The sequence below is a fragment of the Pyricularia oryzae genome, chromosome 7, assembly GCF_000002495.2.
Source record: "Pyricularia oryzae 70-15 chromosome 7, whole genome shotgun sequence".
In the NCBI taxonomy this organism is placed as follows: Eukaryota; Fungi; Ascomycota; class Sordariomycetes; order Magnaporthales; family Pyriculariaceae; genus Pyricularia; species Pyricularia oryzae.
Window position 1 is genome coordinate 3,108,896 of NC_017854.1, and position 14,276 is coordinate 3,123,171.

Genomic DNA, 14,276 nt, shown 5'->3' on the forward strand with positions numbered 1-14,276 from the left:
ATTGCTGGGAAATGAGTGCGATAAGAAGCGATTTGACAACAACCAGTGAAAGATGGAATGACATTTCCGAGGTCCCGACAGCCAGTGTGCAGGCAGACGCTTACTGTCCCAGGTGTGGTTCCACAGACAAACGGAACCCCTGTTCAAACGCCCCCCACGGTGCATCGTTAGTCCCAAATCTGGACTCGTGTTGTTACAAGCATGGAATTCCACGAGAGCTAGCCAAGGGATCTTGTCAAAATCTTACTAGTCTAGTAACTGTATGCCACACATCAGGTACACATGTAGTACACATGCGAGAGACAGGGGTTGTACAGTACATACAGTACAGTACGTGTGCAAATGCGCGGGACGAATGTCCCGGGTAAGACTTTTAAGATAACGTCGTGGTATCAATTGCACATAGTCAGTAAGCGACAGAGAATATCCCGTATGCTACGCTCGACACTACGTCACAAAGCGCCTAACCCAAGTGCCAGTATTGAAGCACAAATTCAATTAAATCAAGGCCAGCGCATTCAAACTTTCCACATAGTCGTGCAGTCGCATACAAATCGCAGGCCTCTTCTCTTTTCTTCCCACCCCCGGCGGAGCGTTGAACCAAATTGGGAACAGCCGATACGAGGCCAGACCAGAAAAAGTGGGTGCTAAGGTTGTTGGAACATGGCAACCCCGGTCAGCAGAAAAAAAAAAAAAAGAGAATTCGCTGGGTCGTCTCCTGCCCTGCCAATGTGAAAGGGCGAGTCAAGACCAAGCAAGCACGCTTGGGAATCAGGTACCAAGTCTTGTATGCACTACTAAGCAACCGCCCGCCTGGCCTGCGGGATCGAAAACTTTTTTTTTCCTCTTCTTCTTCAGCGGCCCCGACTCTTTGGGCGTGTGCGACACTCCACCGCAGGCACACACGCACAAAACACACACCACCCCTCTTCTCCCCTTGCCCGTCTTGCCACGTCTCGGCGCTGAGGAAGCACCCGCCCCTGCGTGTCGTTATCCCACACCCCGTTACTCGTTAAAGACAAAAAAAAAAAAACCGCCTTTGGTCACTTTATGGTGGTATCGTAAAAAAACATGGTAGCGGCTCGCTTTTCTGAGCTGGGTTTCTGTTCCTCTGGGCTCATGTTCGCATTATCACACCATGCCCAGCGGTTAGAATTGGAGGCTGGAAGTCCCGCTCCGTCCGACTGGGCCGTCTTTTCCATACTCATCACATACATACGTCAGTTCGATGTATCTTTTTTTTTTCTTTTCTTTTCTGACTTCTTTTTTCCCTTCCCTTGCCTACCTACAGGTTGGAGCTGCCGAAGATCCCGGGCCGAGTGGGCTATCCTTTTTTTGAACCCAAGTTGTATCCATAAGGGCCTGTCAACCTTGTACTTGCGTAGATCTTGACCTCCTTGCCTCGTATCTTTTGGCTGTGAGAGGTAGTCAAGGATACCCAGTTTTGAAAATCTCGATACCTTCCTTGCCTGCCTCCTCCTTCCTTTGCCCCCTTTCCCCCCCTTTTTTCCTCTATTTTTTTTTTCCTACTCTGTTCAGCCTCCCAAACCAGTTCCATTCTGGTCCCCGCCCCTGCCGGGTCAAGCCCAACACGAACTGTCGTTTGGGTGCACGTAGTCGTAGATAATTGTGGTGCCCTGGTTCCGGGCCAATCCAGTAGTCCCATATCTCCCCAGTGGACTCCCCCCCCTACCGAGTTTTGAGGGGTTGGTCGACCGTATCAGAATAGAGCAAGGGACTTTTTGGGGAGGCTGATCGAAATCTTCCCACCCTCTCTACATTCTCTATCTTCATCTAATCTACACTACGAAGTGAGCACTGACGTCTTGAGGTGGTAGTCTTTCACTCGTTATCACAATCGTTTCTTGTTTCTTGTTCTTCTTGTTGCTCCTTCATACATTCAACAAGATAGTCATTCTTTATGTGGTGTGCTACATTTTCAATTTGATCAACCTTGTACGGTTGGTTGTTTCTTTCGTTTCTTTTTTGCTTTTTTTTTTTTTTTTTTTTTTAGTTTTGCCCGCCAATATGGCACCCACACATAATGTCTTTCTATTGGCAGTGACGCTCTTTACCACATTATCACTCGTTCCGGCGCTCAAGTTCGACGTCGACTTTGTCGACTGGAACCTCAACACAAACAGATTAGCAACAAACCCATTAGAGTATACGGGCAACAGGGACAAGACGAATCACACAAAGTCGCCGACAAACTGGCGGTTTCCCTACTATACGATATTTTTGGACCGCTTCGTCAATGGCGACCCGACGAACGATGATATCAATGGTACATACTACGAGCAGGACATGACCAGCAACCAGCTGCGTCATGGCGGCGACCTGCAGGGAGTTTTGGACTCGTTGGATTACATTCAGGGAATGGGGGTCAAGGTGAGGATTGAAGTGAAGGAGTTCGCCGCCAGCATTGAGTGAGCGGTTCGCGACAGCGAGGTTGGTGATGCTAACTTGGGGTGCAGGGCATCTACATTGCCGGATCGCCATTCATCAATGCGCCATGGGGCGCCGACGCCTACTCGGTAAGTGAAGCATCTGTTGCTGCTGTGCGACTCTGACCAGGTTGGCTAACCATGTGCGCCACGCAGCCTTTGGACTTGACCTTGCTGGACAAGCACTTTGGCGACATCAAGATGTGGCAAAAGACCATCCAGGCGATACACGACCGGGGCATGTATGTCATTATAGATCAGACAATGGCAACGTAAGTATTTCGGAAGGGCGAATCGCCCTATCCTTTTACCAGCTCTGAACTCTCTCTGTCTTTGGTAAGTTGACGCAATCTAACATGTGACTATAGCATGGGTGATCTCCTCGGTTTCGAAGGCCATCTCAACGACAGCACGCCGTTCACGGAAAAGGAACACAAGGTGGTCTGGAAGTCGTCTCGCCGTTACCTGGACTTTGATATTGGCAATGACTACAACGAGACTTGCAACTACCCCGTGTTTTACAACGAGAACGGCTTCCCCGAAACGGCCGAGACGCTCTCCAAGCTCAAGGGCTGCTACAACAGCGACTTTGACCAATATGGTGACATTGAGGCCTTTGGCGTCTTCCCCGACTGGAAGCGTCAGCTGGCCAAGTTCGCCTCGGTGCAGGACCGTCTCCGCGAGTGGCACCCGTCGGTCATGGCCAGGCTCAAGGTGTTTTCTTGCTTGGCCATCCAGATGCTGGACTTTGATGGCTACCGTATCGACAAGGCCATGCAGGTGACGCTGGAAGCGCAGGCCGAGTGGAGCAGCGCCATGCGTGCGTGCGCCAAGGAGGTGGGCAAGGACAACTTTATGGTCGTCGGCGAGATCACCTCGGGCAACGTGCTGGGATCCGTCTACCTGGGCCGCGGTCGCCAGCCCGACATGAAGCCCGACCTGACCACCGCGCTCTCGCTCAAGGGCTCCACCGACAAGAAGTACTTTCTCCGCGAGCCCGGCAACAGCGCCCTCGACGGCGGCGCCTTCCACTACTCGGTCTATCGTTATCTCACCAAGTTCCTCGGTCTCCAGGGCAATCTCCAGGCTGGTTTCGATCTGCCGACTGATGACTGGGCGACCTTTTGGAACGACATGCTGCAGAGCAACGACTTTTACAACGCCAACACTGGTATGGTGTTTTTTTTTCTCTTTTAATTTCAGGGCCTTTCTGAATCACCCGTATTATGTTTAAATTGTGGTTACTAACAATGACACAGGCGAATTTGATCCCCGCCACCTCTACGGCGTGACGAACCAGGACGTCTTCCGATGGCCAGGAATCAAGCAGGGCACCGAAAGATGGAACCTCGGTTTCTTCATCATCACGCTGCTGCTCCCCGGTGCCCCTCTCGTGTTTTACGGCGAGGAGCAGGAATTCTACGTGCTCGACAACTCGGCCGAGAACTACGTGTTTGGCCGTCAGGCATTCTCCCCCACGCCGGCCTGGATGCAACATGCCTGCTACAAGCAGGACAACGAGGTGTACGTCGACTGGCCGGTCGAGAAGAGCCGGACCGGTTGCACGGACATCACGGTGAGCTACGACCACCGCGACCCGTCGGCACCGCTGCGCAACATGATGAAGCATATGTTCCAGATGCGCGAACAGATCCCCTCGCTCGAGCACGGCTGGCTCGTCCAGAAGCTCGCCAACCAGACCCGCTTCGAGCTCCTGCGCGGCAGCTCCTCGCCCTCCGAGTTTGGCATCTGGGGCATGGCCAGGGGCCTGATGATACCCGCGCAAAAGGCCAACGAGTCGGAGCCCTACGTCTGGCTGGTGTACCACAACGAGGCCGTCGAGAAGACCTATACCTTTGACTGCAACTCCCAGGCCGAGCACGTCGCCTTTGTCGCGCCGTTTGACAGCGGAGACAAGGTGGTCAACCTGTTTGACAAGTCGGACGTCCTGACCCTGGGTTCCTCGGCCGTCAAGAATGGCTTCACGGGCAGCGCCTCGGCCGGCTGCATCAGCAGCATCACCATGAAGCCGTACGAGTTCCGCGCGTACGTGCCCGATGGCAAGTTCGTCGAGATCACACCCATGATCACCGGCTTCATCCCGGGCCCGTCGGACAACCCTGGAAAACACGACAGCTCCTTCGACTCGACCTTTGCCGACGGCCGATTGGACCTTCGTCTGGAATTCTCCGTCGAGATGGCCGACTGCGACTCCATCACCAAGGCCATCACGATCCTCACTACGACCAAGGACGGCGAGGGAACGGGCAGCTCTGCCAGGATCACCCAGGTCACCTGCGGCCTCATCCAGAACCCCACCAAGCGCGATCTGGTCGGCTTCGTGCCGTCCCTCTTCTTTTGGTCCGCCAAGCTCACGTCCCTCGCCGACGGCATCCACAAGGTCGTGGTCGAGAACGCGCCTGCCAAGAAGACGGGATCGACCACGGCGGCGCGCGACGTGTTCCTCTTCCGGTTCGGCAAGCTCAACAACCCCGTGGTCTGGCCGCAGGTCGCCAACTACTCGACGACGCTGGTCTCGGGCACCAAGGACGCCATGAGCATCACGCACTCGGCGCCGGGAGCGACAAAGTGGCGCTACACCACCAACTGGGGCACCATGTGGAGCGACTGGCAGCCGTACACGGGCGAGCAGACCGTGTCCATCTCGCCCATGGTCTGGTCGGGAACGGCCAAGCAGCAGTGGGAGGGCACGCACGTCACGGTGCAGTACCACAGCGCGCCGCTCGGCAGCTCGTCCATCAAGCAGCACGGCGACCTCAACTGGGGCACCCCGCGCCGCCTGCCGCACGTCTTCCTCCACGGGCCCTTCAACAAGTGGGGTTACGACGCCGGTGTCCTCAACACCATGGCCCTGGCCGGCGCTGGCCTCTGGGAGAAGCACTTTTTCTACGAGTGGCCCGCCAACTTCCAGTTCAACATTTGGGGCATCAACCCCGACGGCCAGCCTGACGCCACCTTCATCTACGGCGACGTCGACAATGATGGCGTCGCTGATCGTCTCCCTCCCAGCTCGCTCGCCAACAACGTCGTCAACATCACCTCTGGGCCCCCGATGCCGTATTGGTCGTGGAAGATCCAGTTCGACGACACCAACCTGACCATCAAAAAGGTTCCTCAGGGACACATCGCCGTCCAGGTCATCCTCATGTTCCTCCTGGCTACTGGTTCGGTGATCTTGGCCGCCGTGTCGGGATGGATCTACGTGGCGGGTTTCTACAAGGTCAAGGTCAACAAGTCTGGCTTCAGCAAGAAGAAGGGCTTCCCCCTGAAGCTCAACCTGTCTAGCGTGAACCTCATGTCCAGGGAGAAGGAAAAGGGCATGGGAATGGAGATGGCCACCGTCACCCCATCGCCCATGGTCTCGCTCACCCCGGCTCCCGGTGGTGCCGCCGCTGCTGCTGGCAAGGATGGCAAGCGCCGCAAGGTCCTCATCGCCACAATGGAGTACAACATTGACGACTGGAAGATCTCCATCAAGATCGGTGGTCTCGGTGTCATGGCCAAGCTCATGAGCACAGCTCTCCCGCACTGTGATATTATTTGGGTGGTCCCCGTGGTCGGTGATGTCGAGTACCCCGTCGACACGCCGGCCGAGTCCATGTTTGTGAACATCATGGGCTCATCCTACGAGGTCAAGGTCCAGTACCACTACCACGAGAACATTACCTACGTCATCCTGGACGCCCCCGTCTTCCGCACCCAGACCAAGGCCGACCCGTACATCGCCCGCATGGACGACATTGAGAGTGGTATCCTGTACGCCGCCTGGAACAGCTGTATCGCCGAGGCCATCCGCCGCTTCAGCCCCGACATCTACCACATCAACGACTACCACGGAGCCGCCGCCCCGCTCTACCTCCTCCCGCAGACCATCCCCGTCTGTCTCTCGCTCCACAACGCCGAGTTCCAGGGTCTCTGGCCCATGCGAACGCCCGAGGAGAGCAAGGAGGTGTGCGAGGTGTTTGGCCTGGCCCCCGAGATCGTCACGCAGTACGTGCAGTACGGCGCCGTCTTCAACCTGCTGCACGCCGGTGCCAGCTACCTCCGTCTGCACCAGCGCGGGTTCGGCGCCGTGGGCGTGTCCAAAAAGTACGGCGACCGTTCGCTGGCCCGCTACCCCATCTTCTGGAGTCTCAAGAACATTGGCCAGCTGCCCAACCCGGACCCCTCGGACAGGGACGACTGGGACCCGTCGCAGGCGGCGGAGCAGCAGCAGCCCGAGGACATACAGATCGACGAGGAGGCCGAGGCCAAGCGTGGCGACCTCAGGCGGCAGGCTCAGGAGTGGGCCGGCCTCAACGTCGACCCGGACGCGGACCTGTTTGTGTTTGTCGGTCGCTGGTCGCTGCAAAAGGGCGTGGACCTCATCGCCGACATCTTCCCCAGCGTGCTGGAAAAGTACCCCAAGACCCAGCTGATCGCCGTCGGTCCCGTCATCGACCTGTACGGCAAGTTCGCCGCCCTCAAGCTGGAGAAGCTCATGCAGAAATACCCCGGCCGCGTCTTCAGCAAGCCCGAGTTCACCTCGCTGCCGCCCTACATCTTCTCGGGAGCCGAGTTCGCCCTGATCCCCTCGCGCGACGAGCCCTTTGGTCTGGTGGCGGTCGAGTTCGGCAGGAAGGGTGCGCTGGGTGTGGGTGCCAGGGTCGGTGGTCTGGGTCAGATGCCGGGCTTCTGGTACACGGTGGAGTCGACCAGCCCGCAGCATCTGCTGTACCAGTTTGAGCACGCCATCACGTCGGCGCTCAAGTGCAAGACCAAGAAGCGGGCGCTGATGCGCGCGTGGTCGGCCAAGCAGCGTTTCCCCGTGGCGCAGTGGCGCATGCAGATCGACTCGCTCTACGACCAGTCCATCCGCATCCACAACAAGGAGGCCGCCAAGAAGAAGTCGGGCGGCCGCAGCGGTGGCCTCTTCCCCCTGAGCCCCTCGGTGCAGAGCCCGAACCCCAACACCCGCCTCATCGGCAGCAACAGCCCGCTGTCTCCCATCCCCGGCAGCTCCGCCGGCCCACCGTCACCCGGCGCCGACGCTTCGAGGACGCGATCGCTCATCGGCCCGACGCCCACCAGCCCCGGCCTCATGTCGCCCTACGGCGCACCCGACGACGGCCCGCGGCTCAGCGCCCCCCGCTTCCCCTGGACCGACCTCCCCAGCAGCAACAACCGCGACTCGACCATCTCGGTCATGACCACGGACAGCACGGGCTTCCGGGCGCAGTCCGAGGGCGCCGAGGGCGACATGCTGGGGATGCCGACGCCGCCGCCCAAGAGCTTCTACCAGCAGTCGCGCAACAGCTCCATGCTGTCGCTCAAGGACGTGGTCGGCGAGCGCCACGACTTCAAGCTGCAAAAGGTCGACCAGAACTTCACCGACAGCAACGAGGAGTTCTACTACGAGTTCAGCGCCATGCTGGACGACAACCTGACCGCCAAGAACTCCACCACCGAGATGTGCATCGAGTCCTTCCTCAAGAAGAGCGAGAAGGAGTGGTTCGCGCGGTACCGCAACGCCAAGCTGGGCATCTCGCGCGACGCCAGCAGGTCCCGGCCCGGCTCGCCGAGCGGCAGCAGGCCCCAGTCGAGGGGTGGTGACAGCCGCAACACGAGCGTTGTGAGTCGTGGTAGGGCGCGCCACCGAAGCGCGTCGAGGAGTGGTCTGCACATTGTCGACAATTCTGACGAGAGCCAGACCTCGCCTTGGACCGACGATGAGTTTCTGCTTGGTGATGGATACAAGGCGCCGACTGGTATCAAGAAGTGAGTTTATGAGCTTCCTCAGGCAAAGGTTATAATGACCGAATGACTAACTAAACCTCCAGATTCCTCTCCCGCCGCGTCGGCGACTGGCCCATCTACTCCTTCTTCCTCGTCTTTGGCCAAATCATCTCCATCAACTCGTACCAGATCGTGCTCCTCACCGGCGAGACCTCGCAAGAACCCGCCAAGCTCTACACCACGGCCGGAACCTACTGCGCCACCTCGGTCATCTGGTTCTTCATGTCGCGCTACTTCAAGAGCGTCTACGCCCTGTCCATCCCCTGGTTCTTCTTTGGCCTCGCCTTCCTCTGCCTGGGCGTCGCCCCCTTCATCGCCGAGTGGAGTGTCCGGGGTCCCCTGCAGGACGCCGCCACCGCCTTTTACGCCGCCGGCGCGAGCCACGGCGCCATCGCCTTTGCGCTCAACTTTGGCGACGAGGGCGGCGCCCCGACCCGGCAGTGGGTCACCCGCGCGCTGGTGGTCACCGGCTTCGCGCAGGTCTACTCCCTCGGCCTCTGGTACTGGGGCACGCTGGTGGCCAACGGATCGTACTCGGTGTCGGGCTTCATCGGGGCGACGGCGGTGCCCCGGGCGGTCGTCATCTGCATCCCCATCTGCTTCATCCTCTGGGCCATCGGCATCATCGTGTACCTGGGCCTGCCCGACTTTTACCGGCAGTCGCCCGACACCATCCCGGGCTTCTACATCTCGCTGGCGCGGCGCAAGATCGTGCCGTGCTTCTTCGCCATGGTCATCATCCAAAACTACTGGATGTCGGCGCCGTACGGCCGCAACTGGGCCTTTTTGTTTTCGTCGCAGTTCGTCCCCGGCTGGGGCGTCGTGCTGCTCGCCATCTTCTTCCTGCTGGGCCTGTGGTCCGTCATCCTCTACGCGCTCAGCCGCCTGGCCGACGAGCACACCTGGCTGCTCCCCATGCTCGCCATCGGCCTGTGCGCCCCACGCTGGGCCCAGATGCTGTGGGGCGTCTCGGGCATGGGCATGTACATCCCCTGGATCCCGAACCCCGTCGCTGGCGCCGTCATCTCGCGCTGCCTGTGGCTGTGGCTCGGCCTGCTCGACAACATCCAGGGTGTCGGCTTCGGCATGATGCTGCTCGCCACCCTGACCCGCACCCACGTCCTCGCCGTCCTCATGGGCGGCCAGGTCTTTGGTTCCGCCTTCACCATGCTCGCCCGCGCCACCAGCCCCAACCGCCTCATCCCCACCGTCACCTTTCCCGACTTTAGCGAGAGCATCGGCGCCGGCCTGTCGCAGCCCTGGTTCTGGGCCTGCTTGGGTTTCCAGCTCCTGATCCCCTTGGCCTTTTCCAAGGTCTTTAGAAAGGAGCAGGTTTCAAAGCCATAAGAAAACCAGTCCGAGGCGAAATAGGGGGGGAATTTACAGGGGTTCTATACGCCGCAATGTGTTTATGAGGGCCAAATAGGGGTTTTGATTTCTTTTTCCTTTTTTTCCTAATCTGTTCACTCGGCATCACAACTGGTATAAAATAGATCTTGTATACTCGTATTTGTTTTGTTATGTTTTGGGTTGTTTATAATAAAAGGTTCATCCATTTGCTTTCGTGTCCATTGGTTTGATTGCGTGCAGACTACCTTGGCTTCAATGAAACTCGACCGTGCTGCTAGACCTTTCGTGGTGTTTCCGTTGTCGCTCCTCGGTAGTTCTATGTGGCATTCTGTAATTACCGGGATGACCAAGAAACCAGGATGGGGATGGGGTTTGTAAGCGATCTCGAATGGTCAAATGGCCACCTTCCTTTGTGAGCGGGTTTTCATACAGGCAAATCTCTGGGTAATAGCATGCAGATTACAAGATTGCACTATTCCCAGTAGTTGGAGTTGATAATACTTGCATCCAAGTCCAAGTTCCGTGTAGCGGTTGCTTATCCAAGCTCACTGAGGTGCTTATCCAAGCTCACTGAGGTGCTTATCCAAGCTCACTGAGGTGCTTATCCAAGCTCCTTGAGATGGGTCCCTCAAATCCGCTGGAACCGGGCTTTACAAGTCCGTTGGAATTCAACCCCCAGGCAGACCCCTCATCAATGTGTTTTGGTTCCTGGTCAAATGACACACGTCCCTAGCCTTGATTCTTGACTTGACTGGGTTTGCAGTAACGTTGGGCTCCACATCTCCGACCCCCCTAAAGTCCGGCCCCCTTGAAAAATGTAACGACGAAATACCCCTTTTATAAACCGATTTAAATGTAAACCTATCAACGCACAATAATACAATCATTGTCAGGCTCTCCCGGTTCGCTAACCTCTTCTCCATCGTTCAAAGCTTCTAAACAGTCCCTATTATTTTCCTGTGCTTCATAAACGTTTTTTTTGCTGACCAAAAGCTCGTTGGGATCCGGAATCACCCTTTTCCTTTTGACCGGCCGTACCGCCTCCAATTTTGCTTTTAACAAACTGATTTTTTGCTGAGCTTCAGCCAATAAGATATCCTTGGTTTCGAAGCTTTTTTGGACTTTTGCAAACAAAAGCCGTGAAGTGGCGTTACTTTTTTCGGACCGGGAAATTTCCTGTAGTTGAAGTCGAATATCTCGGGTCGTTTTAGGGGTTTTCCAAATAAGTAAAGACTGGTCGTTAATTTTTTGGGTTGGATTTTCCGGTGTTTTATCCCTTTGGAAGCCGTTATTTTTACCTTTTTCGACGTTGGCGTTGCTATTTTCTAATAAAAAAGGGTTTAAAAGTGGTTTTGCCAAGTTCACCGGCCATAACCCCGTCGTACGCCAACCAGATTGAATGGTTTTTGCTATAAATGCTTTTGATCTGGCTTTTCGATAGCAAAGTAGAAAGTTTCGTTTCCCAACAACCGTTGAACAGCAAAACTGGTTTACAAATCCCAGGTGACGTCGATAAGCTTCCTTTAACGGCCCAAAAACCGATAAATCCAACGGTTGAAGAACGTGTGACGAATGAGGGGGTAAATATAGGAGTTGAATATTGTTTTGCAAGCAAAGAAGCATAAATTCGTCCGTTATATGTGATCCATGGCCATCCAGAACTAATAACCGCTTTTCAGGGGTTAAAGGTTGGGTATACGGAATAAACACCTTTTTTAACCATTCGATACCTGTTTCATTATTTGTCCACCCGTTTTCGGTTGCATGAAATTGCCAGGTATCGAAAGGACTTAAATCAGCTGGAAACCATTGTTGCTGTACGTTTTTCCCCTTAAATATAACGAGGGGAGGTATAACAGCCCCCGTAGCTGATACACATTCGATTATGCTCGTCCAACCCCGCGTTCCAGGCTCTTTTCGCTGTAATGGCCGGATTTTATTACGCCCTAACACCAGGCCATTAGATCCTTTGCCTTCCATTATACCTGTTTCGTCCATATTCCAACGGTTGGCCGGTTTTATAGTATCGACAACGGGATTTTTCAAATAGGACCACCAAGATTTAATTACCTCGGTTGTAGCCCCATTAACCCGGGCATTTTCTATTCGCCGGGGTCTTTGGGTTTTCAAAATTGGATATCGGGCTATAAAACGGCTAACCCAATGTTTCCCAAGGCTTTTTCTTTCTCCGGCGGCCTGAAGAATTCGTTCCGCAAAATAGCGTAGTTCTTGATGCGTTGGCGGAAGGCCTAACGCGGCCTGCGCAAGTACCCAATCTGCCAAATAGGTTTCCTGCTCCTGTGAAAGCCTTTGACAAAATCTTTTCGCTTGTTGAATTGACTGGGCCCCCTTTAAACGATCGTGAAGGGTACTCCGAGGAATACCCCATTTTTGCGAGGTTTTGTGAACTGATTTGCCATTTCTTATGTCAGAAATGGCAGCAAGAAGCTGATTTTCAGTGTACTGTTTCATTGGAAGGTTTGGAGCAAGAATCTTCAAAAATCAAGTTCTAAAGTGAAAAATTCGTCTAGATATTTATAAAATAAAACAAAGGGTTGACGTGGCTGAGTAGATATTTTTAGGGGCCGGACTTTAGGGGGGTCGGAGATGTGGAGCTCAACGTTATACCAACAAAACAAGTTGCGTTCCTCCCCCGCCGCTGCTTAACTACACCTGCATCTGATGCACGCTACGTCATTACGCAGCTGGTAGGATGCAAACCCCATCCTGAAATCAGGGCTTGAGCTCGACGTCTCTCCGCTCGCCAAGTTTGATCATCAAGTCGTCCTTTTGCCACACCCCAAAGCTGAGCTGCGAGTCCAGCCAGTCCTTGGGCGTGTTCTCCGCCAGCTCCACGTCGAACCGCAGGAGGACGCGGGAGGCCACCAGGTTCATCTCGGCATAGGCGAGGTTCTTCCCGAGGCAGTCGCGGGGCCCGTAGCTAAAAGGTTTAAAGGCCGCCGTGTTGCTGCCGGCCGCGAGCCTGGCGTCGTACATGGGATGGGACGGGGGCAGGAACCTCTGCGGCCGGAACGCGTCGGGCTCGACGAAATTATCGGGGTTTCTATACGTAGCGTTCTGGTAGACCATGACGATGGTGCCCCGGGGAACGAAGCGGCCATCGACCACGGCTCCGGGCGACACGCGCGGAGGGGTCTCGGCGACGGGCGGGTGGATACGGAGCGACTCCTCGAGGCAGGCGTGCAGGAGAGGGAGCGCGTTGCCCTGCACGGACCTGAAGTTCACGTCGGCCTCTCCCGTAAACTTGGAGCGGACCTCGGCCACGACGGCATCCTTTATGGCGCGGTTCTGCGGCAGGCAGAGCTGGAAGAAAAAGGTGGACAGGTTGGTGCCGGTGGTTTCGCTGCCGGCCAGGATCAGGGTGACGGTGTTGTTGAGGATCTCCTCGCGCGTCATGCCTTGGTCGGTGCCGCTCTTGCGCATCATGTAGCTCATGAAGTCGCGGCGCGACTTCATCACCGGCCGCCCCTGCGCGTCCAGCTCGCCGTTCCATGCCGGGGCGAGCGGCTCCTCGCCGAGCGCTATGCGGGCCGCGGCCTTTTCGTGCGAGTACCTGTTGTTCGCGGTCAGCTTCTCGACCGTTTTCTCGGGGTCGAGCCTGGCCAGCAGGCTCAGACCGGTGCGCCGGAAAAAGCGTCTTCTGCTTGTGCCCTTGAACGCAGCAAAGATGTTCTTGACCCAAAAGTGGTATCCGCCCTTCTCGAGGCTGCCAAAGGATTCGCCAAAGGCCAGGTCGCCAATGATGTCAAAGGTCAGGAAGTTGAGCCAGCTCATCATGTCGACCGGCTGGCTGCCTCCACGCGAAGCCTCGGACAATCGACGCATGCAGAGGTCGACGTAGCGTATGATGAGCTGCTCTTGCTCGGCCAGGGCGGCTTCGCTAAAGGCGTGGGCCAAGGCGCGTCGCTGGCGGCGGTGACTTTCCCGGCTCGTGGCGTTGATCAAAGCCGTTCCGTCCGGTGAGGCGTAAGTCCCCTTGGCTTTGTGGAATTCGGTAGCGTCTCCGCCGGGCCGGTGGGCGAAAACATCGTTCCACCCCACGGAGCCGTCAACGATCAAGCGGTCGGGCGCAATTCGGACTATTTTGCCGTACCGCCGATGCAGATCCAGTGTGCGGGCGGCAAAGGTGCCGCGGTAGCTTCCCATGAAGAGATAAGGAAACTCCGAGACGGCGAGCCAGGCCGGGCCCGGGAACTTGGCCAGAGGATGGAACCAGAGTCGATAAATGGCGAGGCCAAGCAGATAAGATATGTACTACGCCGGAAGCGTACCCAAAATTAGTGACGGATATCCAAGCAATGGGAAACCCGAGGCCAAAAATACTAACAGCGACAGCCAAAATAACTCCCAGGTAAGAGAGCTTCAACATTCTCGAGTTTTCAACTGCGAGGACCGAGTTTGTGGCGGCATCTTGAAGTGCAGGCATTCTGAATTTCTGATTAAAACGAGTACCTAATTGAAAGGTGCGTGTAGTGCTGTAGTGCTGTGCGGGTAAATGGTTCAACGCTGTTGCAAAAACGTGCCGACTCGACATTAAATAGGTACTCTAGCTACCCCGGGTACCTGGGTCTCCCGAATATGTTGAAATCAAACCCCAGGGCCGAGCGACAACATAGCTCGGCATTCGCGCCTTTGAGATAACCCGATCTGGTGGGCCAAAAG

General features: G+C 56.1%; 2 protein-coding genes across 2 annotated transcripts; one reads left to right on the plus strand and one right to left on the minus strand.

Annotated features, from left to right (window-relative positions):
- The first annotated feature begins 1,978 nt into the window (after positions 1 to 1,978).
- Positions 1,979 to 9,872, plus strand: MGG_09639 (alpha-1,3-glucan synthase Ags2). Its single transcript, XM_003721396.1, has 6 exons — positions 1,979 to 2,391; positions 2,478 to 2,537; positions 2,604 to 2,719; positions 2,816 to 3,618; positions 3,707 to 8,225; positions 8,288 to 9,872. Exons 1-6 carry the CDS (start codon positions 2,029 to 2,031, stop codon positions 9,588 to 9,590), a joined length of 7,164 nt encoding a protein of 2,387 aa, XP_003721444.1. The 5' UTR covers positions 1,979 to 2,028; the 3' UTR covers positions 9,591 to 9,872.
- Positions 9,873 to 12,326: 2,454 nt separating this feature from the next.
- MGG_14041 (uncharacterized protein) lies at positions 12,327 to 14,040 on the minus strand (the record flags this gene model as incomplete). The annotated part of the gene is made up of 2 exons (XM_003721397.1): positions 12,327 to 13,808; positions 13,942 to 14,040. 2 exons carry the CDS (start codon positions 14,038 to 14,040, stop codon positions 12,327 to 12,329), a joined length of 1,581 nt encoding a protein of 526 aa, XP_003721445.1.
- Positions 14,041 to 14,276: the final 236 nt, after the last annotated feature.